Source organism: Mycteria americana, chromosome 1, assembly GCF_035582795.1.
Source record: "Mycteria americana isolate JAX WOST 10 ecotype Jacksonville Zoo and Gardens chromosome 1, USCA_MyAme_1.0, whole genome shotgun sequence".
Lineage (NCBI taxonomy): Eukaryota > Metazoa > Chordata > Aves > Ciconiiformes > Ciconiidae > Mycteria > Mycteria americana.
Window position 1 is genome coordinate 53,990,239 of NC_134365.1, and position 9,613 is coordinate 53,999,851.

Below are 9,613 nucleotides of genomic sequence, written 5' to 3' on the forward strand. Positions count from 1 at the left end.
CTGCTGCTAGAATTGCTCTCTCCCTATATTACAGGAGAATAATATATTATCCAGCTTACTTGCTCCTGGCTGCATTCTTTCCTTCCATTAATAGCCAGAATATAGGACAAAATACCCTTTTCCATGTGTTTTATTTCTCCACTCTGGGCAAATTCAAGCCTACTTAAACACATTTTCCTTGGCTGCACTTAATGGGGCTGTGACAGTAAACAAGAAAAACAGCTTGTAAATCTTTGCATTTGTAGCAGTGTTAACTTCATTGCTTCTGCCGATGCTATTTAACTGTTAGTGCTACTGCACAGACCCAGAAGTCACTCAAAATTTCCAGAGTCTCTCATTTTGGACTGACATTGCTGCATGCTAGAGCGTATCTGTCAACCTGGCAATGTCCCTTGCATGAAAAGACTTAAATGTGTTTTTTAAATGTCCCTCTGCCTATGTTTTCAGTACTGGTAACTGCCTGTCAGTTAGTGGTATCACTTCCTTTGCACCAAAAATGCACAGTAGCTTGGTTTATAAGAGGAAGGATTTTTACTAGGAAGGTTTGACTCTCTCATGCTTCCCAAGTGTATTTCCCAGTGTTCACTGAATTTTCATAGGAATCCTGTTTGTCGTCATACAAGCTACCAGAGTTTTTTGTTTTGACTTTAAGAGCTCGCATTGGCACAATTTTTCTGCATGTTTTGTCTTAGTTTATGATAAATTCCAGAATTCCACATTTAGGCAAATTGAATAATTGTTGGAAAATACCTGCTACTAAACCATCTTATTTTTGTGGTTTAAATCACGGTCATTTTCAGGTGTCCTGAGTTTAAACAAAATGAAAGAAAGGCATCCGATTTCTTCTGTTATCATTGCTTACACATACAGCTTTCAAAAATATTAAATATGCAGTTCACACCCCTGCATGTCATAAGACTCAACACCAGGGCTCTAGGTTGAATAATGGCCTGTACTAAATGTGATATTAGGATAGAAACTCAAGCAGCCTCTTCCAGCCTTAACAAGTAATGACACATGCTACGAGAAACTAGCTGGCCATTATCATGTTATAGTCTGGTCCGAGAGATAAAATGGCCAGAAGAGATTAAACCCAAGTCAAATAAAGAAGAAAACCCATGAGAATTACACATAAATTTGGAGACTTTTTTTTTTTTGCATACACCTCATTGAAAACCAAGACTAAATGCAGCAAACTGAAACACCCCACAAAGACAACAGAGAACAGCAGAGGAAATGCAGTGACAGCTGAGTGAGAGTTTAGAAATTAAATGTATTAGGCAATGAATGTAGGTAATGAGTAGAAATGTAGGTAATGAATGATGAAGAAGCATCAGGATTATTCATGGCTCCTAGTGAGGTCCTAAACATTGTCAGGGCATCAGCCATAAATTATTGCTGTTACTCAGAACTTCTGTCCACATATTTTTAGGTGCAGACAATTGTCTGAATGTCACATAAGTCCTATTGTCAAGCCTTGATGTCTGTATCCATAAAATCGGGGGTGGGGATCCTGCCTAAAAGTCACAAGCCATCCAGACTTCTGTCACCTGCCACCACGTCCGCTTGGAAGCTGCTCTCATCTATTAATATTTATGCCTTCCCCAGTCTGATTGTATGGAACGGATTTTTTTTTTTCTGATAAAAAAGCCAGAGATCTGATGTTGATGACCTTTGAGCATTAGCAGCCTTCATTTTTATTCTCATGCTGATGAGGTGTATTTTTATTTCTTAGCTTGAGCATATTGCTCAAGCCCTGGTGCATCTCAGTGACCGCCTTTGTTTGTGCCCTTATGGTCTTTCTCCATAAGGTATTATAGAAATTCTTTCATTAGCTGCTCCTGAGACTGAAATCCTCTCCTACTCACTCTAATATTGAGACTTAATGACAAATACAGACATTTTACTTAATGTTAATGGCAGCTTGTGTCACTTACTCATCTTATTTGATGCTTCACTATGCATACACCTAGTTGTGACTGATTGATTCATTCTGTGAAAGGCTGACATCCTAGTAATTTAATGCTTAGTTTCTTTCTATTATTTTGAAAGCAAACTCTCCCCATTATGTAGCAGTACAATATTTTTAAAAACAGTGCTGAAATGTTTTCTCAGGGAGCATTTATAGCTAGTTTTCCTAAGGACACCTGCTTTCAGTGGTCATGAAGAGCCACAGATTTTTATTTCATCATTTTATTCTACAAAGCAGTTCTACTAATTTCAGTATCAGGGAATAAGATACTATCAGATATGGACACAAACGGAAGAATCTGGACCCAAATTTTCAGTTGGGAGCAGGACACCTGACATTGTGAAATATACTGTTGTCTTCCTGGATGGGTTACAGGTGCTGAAGTACAGTGAGAACCAAGGAAAAAAAGAAATAGCCACAATTTCAAAGCATTGGCAAGATGCCACCTTTTGCCCTTGAATGTGGGATACAAAGTTCCTATTGATTTGGACAAGAGACTCCTGCAACCAAGGGCAAAATTTGGCACTAGAACAAGGGATACCTAATCACTTCCGCTGCCTTTGGCTTTTATTATTTGACTATTAGTACTGAGTAATGGTGTTGTTTCAAAACCCTATTGTGCTGGGGTTTGTGCAGAGAAACAAAATGAAATGATCTTCACTGCTGAGTCCAAATAATCTAACCTAACAGAGAGCAACCTGGCCAGTATCTAGCCCCTTATTTCTAAACATACCTGCAAATCATTGGTGTGTGTCATTTGGAGGTGTCTAACCCTCCAAATGGTCATATGCATCCACACGGAAGGAGAGACTTACCGTCCTGTGACTCAACCCACAACTGGCACACTGCCCAAAATATTTAGAAATTAGGACCACTTTACATTACAGAGTATAGGAAAGCTTTTCTGTTCGTACGTGGTACCGCACACGCTACCACACTGACTTAGCCAGTGCCATGTTCCTGAGTCACAAATAAAATTGATACAAGTGTCTAAATCGTACATACAGAGTTAATTTATACCCATGAAAACAAGAACAGATGTCAGAGGACCCAATCTCTTTTCTTCTGCATAAGTGCGGTTCTCCAGGCCAAAAACTTATTTGAATAGGCCCAGCCTATGAAGACTAGCTCAGGGCGGTGCAGATGCTGCTGCTGTGTGCCAGACCGCACTTCCCTCCTGACTGCAGGGACTCAGGCCACTGCCAAAGGATGGTATGTGGCAACGTCATTTGCATCCTCCTTGCAGGTTTGGTTTGTTTGTTGTATTTTTGTTTTTTTTTTAACTAAGGTTTCTTTGCCTGCAATGATGGCTTCACAGTGGTCCTATTGATTGCTTTTGACAAGATGGGTTTTTGCTATCCTGATTGCGAGTTCTCCTTGGCACATGCTAACCTCTCATTTAAGTTGGCCATTTAACCTCTACAAGATGATGACAGAGGAGAGGTCACATGAACATGCTCTGGTGTATCTTCTCTACCGGTTAGATTTTCCCCTTTTCAGCGCTCAGCATCAACACAGTGAATTTGGTCAGTGTTTAAAGGGCCACTGATGCATTTGAACAGGTTAGAAGGCAGAGCTCATAAGCAGCATGGAAAGCAGTTCCGGTAGATGAAACACTGTGAAAGATGAGATGTAATTTTGTGAGTAATTAATGTATTTTATTTTCATAAAACAGCTACCAATATACCCTTGGTTTAATATCCACTGGCACCTCCATGTTTATCAAGAAAAAAGATCTCTCTATCCATATTAATCACACAGTGCTAGTTACTGTTAATTAGTACTTACTCTCAAGCTTTCCTCTTGCAATAGATTAATCTCTTCAGTTTTAATCAACAGCCAAAACAGAAGAGAGAATATTGGTCTCAAAAAGCTGGCAATACTGACTCGATATCACAGTAAAAACATCTATTCCAGGATTATGTTAACCGGATAATTATTTATGGCCTGAAACTGCAAACCTTATGAAAGCAACAGTCATCTTACCTTCAGAGAGAAATCATAGGACCAAAACCCTAAAAAAGAAAAGGTCTGAAACAATGCTGTGTCTTAAGCTACAGATAGGAATGAAATTGTGCAAGAAGTAAGGGGTGCTGAATGAATAATGCTCATGGGTTTAAATCTGCTCCAGTCTAACACTGCAAGGCCGTACTCAGTAAAGCTAGTATTTCCCATTGACTACCCTGGGGTTTACAACCAGTCAGCCATTAACATAACAAAATCAATCAAATGAATTGCAGTATCTTCCGCAGATGATGGAGTTGGGCTGGTGGTTAGGTAGGAATCTGTAGTTCGGAATGATGCACAGTGAAACCCAAAGGAAGGGCATGTTCTTATTGCCATAACGCTGCATGAAAAGTTTTTGAAGCTTTTTTGAGAAAAAGTTAAGAAGGAAGCACCATTAACACTGCCCAGGAAGCTCTGCCTCTCTGACACAGTACTGTGCAGTGCTCTTGTCTGATTTAAATAAAGAGGGCTAGACGGAGCTAACTTCTGTTCTCACTGAGGCCAGAAATACATTATAACTTTATCTATTGGATTTTTTTCACTCTTGGAGTATGATTTGTAACAATTACATTTGAAAAGTCATGTAATTTGTTTCTCCTCTAGCCTTTCCAGTTATGAGCATCAAATTGCCTTTAATCCGTTTTCTTATAACCTGAATTGAAGCGACAACATCTTGTGCAGTAGATAAGGAAAAAAAAGCAAGAACTATAAACATCTGTTTCCTGCTTTTTTGCTTTCTGATGGAGTTTATTAAATCCAAACTGAAGCATTTCAATCCCATTAGAAAACAGCCCCCTCTTGTGATGGAACAGTGGTTTGTGTAACGTGCATACAGGATGATGAAATAACAGAGAATTTCCAGCACAAATGGGATGAGGGCAAAACTAGTAACCAAGAAAAAAATCCATTATCCTAGTCTCAAAATTGCTCATATCGCATGGTTTCATTCGTAATTGTCTTGTGACACATATCTATTTAAAGATTTCAAGGTTCTGTTCTCTTTAGTAAAAGCAGTAAATCAGTTGCATTGCTGAAACATCCCTTTTTACTTGCTTTCACCTCTTCCGTTTTATTTCTCTGTTTGGAGTACAGTAGTGCAGAGAAGCTCTCTGCCGTAATTTCATTTGCTTCCACATCTATACTCATTTTTTGCTTCACCCATCCATGCTTTAGTTTCTTAATGTTGGATTATAAGCTTTCTGGGGCAAGGATTGTTTTACTGTATGCTTATACAGTGCCTGGACCGGTGAGGACCTGAATTAGTTACTTCACACCCTGTTCACTAGCATCATTTTCATCCCACTTCTGCTATATTGACAGTAGGACTTGAGGAGCTTTGTGGTCAGCAAAACAATGAATTAATCCAGCTGAAAACTAACCTGACCCAAAAAAAAAGAGAAAAAAAAATCAAATTATGAATATGAGAAACAAATGATGGGAGTCTTAGTCACAGCCCACTTCCTCCCATTTCCTGTCTGCTGCCAAGATGATTGTGCCCAGAGGCGTGATACCTTGCACAGAGACTTCTAAAAATATCCAGTTTGTCTTGGACTTTTTTCATGTCATTGCTGAACTATTCACTTCCACAAAAGGAATTCATTTGCTCTGCTTTCAGGCTCAGCTAGACTTATTTTTTTTCCTGTTTCTACATTCACGTGAACTTTAAGACTTTGGTGTGTCATATGTATGTGTTCCTTACGTATGTCATATAGTAAGGAACTTTGGCATTTAAAACCGCCCAAGAGAGAGACAGGCAGTTCCCCAAAACTTAGCAATAACAAGTGTTCAAAATTTTAAATCGTTAACACTGATGACTAATGACATAAACCTCACAGAACATGAGATGCTATGACTACTGTTTGCTCTGTATAAAGCTCCAGCTGTGTTACTAACTTCCACAGGATGAGCCGACTCACGTCATATATATCTGCTTAATTGACTTAGACTCTTCTCAATAGTGTTGAACTTGTTACAAAAATGAGATTTGTGGCTTGTAATCTGAAGTGAACATAGGCTGCTCATGTCACATGTTTAAACACATCATTCAGCCACCAAACAAACCACACCCTGCAAGACCATACTTTCACTCTGTTGGGACACAACTATTCCACTGAATGAACTAAGTTCTCGCTGTCACAGCAAAATGTGACTTGTTCGTAGTTAAGTCAAGTGACTTCATGTTTCCTTTCTTTGAATTCCACCTGCTGAGTTTCATTTTGAATTTCCCCTGTTGGAGGCACTCCAAACCTTACCAGTCCTGGACTTCAGCTTCCAGTTGTATACAACACTCAAAATCACATTATTTCATGTGGTTTCCATACCAAGTTATAAAGTCTTCCCCCAGAACGGCTCAAAATTAGGAGTAAAATGACAAGAAATCCTATGGCCCTCGACTTTGGGAACAGAGGAGGTTTCCATCCTTTCAGCCAAGGAAGACCAAAAGGCTTCTTGCTGCCGAACCACTAGTTCAGCTCTCTACACCTTGTCAGTGCCACCACTTCAGAGCTGCAAGCAGCCGTTGTCAACAGTCTAATGGCTGCTCTGACTGACTCACACACCAGTTTAAAAAAATAAATAAATTTGATGTCACAGGACCCACTTCTCTTTTACACCAAAAAGCAGAATGAAGTATATCTGTAATTTAAGGCTAAGTAAGAACATTGTGACTCGATGATAAAATCAGTAAGAGGAAGCCCAGTCGGCATGCCCCAGTTCCGTAACCCCAAAGGGTTTCGCTCATGGCAAGAGAATCACATGTTCCCATCCTTAAACTGGGATGGATTTTAATGATTTATGGCTCTGTACGTTATAATACACTACTTTATGCTTTAAGGTAGTACTATTTGCAAGCAAGTTGACTACAGGTAATCCTAGACCTAGCTAAAGTTTCAGGCTACATAAAAGGAGCAATTAAGACTCTATGGAGACAACTGAAGCAACTGCCCAAGGCAGTTAGCTGTAGAGTTGGGCTAGAATTAAACCATACGCCCTGAGAGGTTTCCATATAACTAACGTAAAGATAGGGAACATAGGGACTGTTTTGCAAACTGTGCATACTGAAAACAGAAGACAGTTAGAATATCAGCAGACAGCGAAAAAAACATCTGTGAGACTTATCCTGAAGAGCTAGAAGGACAAACCTGTAGAGGAAAAGGAATTGCTTGAAAGAAAGACTTTGAAACCATGCAAAAAGAAATTGCCAGCGCTTGCCTGTTTCTACTCTGATCTGGAAAACAAGGATGTGCTTGCACTTTTGTAACCAATTGTCTTGCATCAGGCCTGAGTTGTGTAGTAAATTTCTCCCACCAAGACAGTCAAGGCTTCAAATACTAAATAATTGCTCTGTGGCAAAAAATCAGATTATTTCAATAATTAAAAAATATTATAACTTTTTTTCTCTCATAGGTATCTCAGATGAATTCATAACTCCCATGTTTAATTTTTATAAAAGCATTGGAGAGCTGAAGATGACACAGGAAGAATATGCGCTGCTCACAGCCATAGTTATCCTATCTCCAGGTAACTTCTAATCCAGAATTAAATATTAGTGGTTTTGGAAAGAAAGCATGAGGAGTGTGACCTGAGATTTGTAAAAACTCACATTCTACATAGAGTAAGTGAGCATACATGCTTATTCAGTATATTCAGCTGTTAAACCAGAAAACAAGCACACAAATTCAAACTCCAAATGTCCTACTACACCACCTGGTTTTGCATACAAGGGAAAAAAGTGTCTAAATACCTTGCTTAAAAAAATTACTGGTATCTTTTCACTGCTTAGCACGACAGGCTTCTTCCTTCAGAAAATCCCAGATGTGATTACATGCACATCACTACAGAGCATTGTGGAATATCACATTTTTTAGAGGGAAATTGGGAAAACCTATAACTTAGAATAGAGAACAGCAATGAAGGTCTTCAGCCTTTATTGAACAGACACCAGCTGGCAAGAGCAGAAGGACAGTAGCAAGTTGCCCTCTTGACTATAAAGTCTTGGAAACTGACCTTTCAGAAGTGTCAGCATAATAGTGTCTCAACCCTGATTACAGGCTTTGCTGTAAAAACTAATTCTTTGACAACACAAAACTAACCGGCTCTGCCTACAACATAGGGAGAAATTGTATAGTGCCTCAAACAAACTGACTATCATAGGAATGGGAGAAGAGAAGCCTGAGGCTTCAGGACAAAAGACAGACACTGAGGTTTCCAAATCAGGTTTCCAAATCAGGTTTCATGGAAGATGGGAAGGTGAAGCAATTCCATGGCTCTTTGAGTCAGTGTGGCTCAGGAAATTTTTTTACACCAAAAATTTCAGTGACAAAAAACCCCATCCTCCTCTTTTCATCCCTCTCCAAATACCCAAACACATACTTCCATACGAACAAAATAAAAAGACAAGTATTTTCTAACAAAGAAATTTCATCTGAGGATGAAGATGCTTGATTTCTCCCTGGTGACCTGTATGCACGCTCTCCTGTATTGGTCAAATTCCCTTGTTGTACTACATCTCCAAGAACTTATGCTGTGCTGCTCAGTTGTTGCAATGCATTGCAGGACGCACTCAAGTGCAGAACTGCACTGGGAGATGATGATACAACCCCAGAGAAACATTTCTGCGTTAAAACTCTTCAGTTTTTGAAAAAGTTGAAAGTTTTCCCTAGCTAGAAGTGGGAAGCTTACATGAAAACCCCAAACCAAAAATACAAAGTTAAAGCACTTTTATTCTCTCTCAGCTTGAAAAGAAATATTCTTGGTAGGTGTGATCATCAGTGCCCAGTGTAAATATTTTAATATTTTTTATATTCATTCATTAGTGTAAATGTTTACATTGTATCAGAGCATGTATTTGCTAATTACTTCTTTTCTTTTAAAACCATAACCAGATCGACAATACATAAAGGACAGAGAGTCTGTGGAAAGGCTTCAAGAACCCCTGCTGGATATTCTACAAAAATTCTGCAAACTTCACCACCCAGATAACCCTCAACACTTTGCATGTCTTCTGGGCCGTCTTACAGAATTACGGACATTTAACCATCATCACGCAGAGATGCTGATGTCATGGAGAGTGAATGATCACAAATTCACACCTCTTCTCTGTGAGATCTGGGATGTGCAGTGATGGATACTTTTAATTTTATTTTAGGAAAAATATCTTTTTAAAGGACCACATAGCATTTATTTTCATAGAAAAGTATCCCACAGTACCTTAAAATTTTCTTTACTGCATTTTTATAGAAACATGCCATGGATTCATAAAAGTCATTTTGTTCACTATACACAGAATATTGTATAGCTATCAGATTTTCACACGTCAGTATAATTTTCTCTGTATTTATATTCTCTGATCAGAAAGACTCCACCAGCTCCTCGGAGGAACCCTGTTAATTCCTGCTGCAATTAAGCTGATTGCAGTTGCAGTTCCTCTTGACAAATGGGGAAATGCAGGTTTGCATTCATATTTTTTCATTGCAGTGTTTTTGTGCTTGGCCTCCATTAAAGAATATATTCCAGATATTTACGGTAATAAACCAGCTGAAATGGTTAATGCTATAGTCATTTGCTATTCAACTGTGAAATGTGTTCACATAAGATGTACAGGCTCTTATTTCTTCAGAAGATGGAAAACTATGT

At 38.8% G+C, this 9,613-nt stretch overlaps 1 protein-coding gene across 3 annotated transcripts in view; it reads left to right on the forward strand.

Moving 5' to 3' along the window:
• The window catches only part of NR1H4 (nuclear receptor subfamily 1 group H member 4), a 35,065-nt gene extending 25,783 nt beyond the window's left edge, over positions 1-9,282 (forward strand). For all 3 annotated transcript variants that reach the window (XM_075497952.1, XM_075497960.1, XM_075497969.1), the window contains 2 exons: positions 7,385-7,498; positions 8,863-9,282. In XM_075497952.1, the coding sequence (XP_075354067.1) occupies positions 7,385-7,498; positions 8,863-9,101 (353 nt within the window). In that variant the 3' untranslated portion in view covers positions 9,102-9,282. The remainder of the gene's footprint in view (positions 1-7,384; positions 7,499-8,862) is intronic.
• Positions 9,283-9,613: the final 331 nt, after the last annotated feature.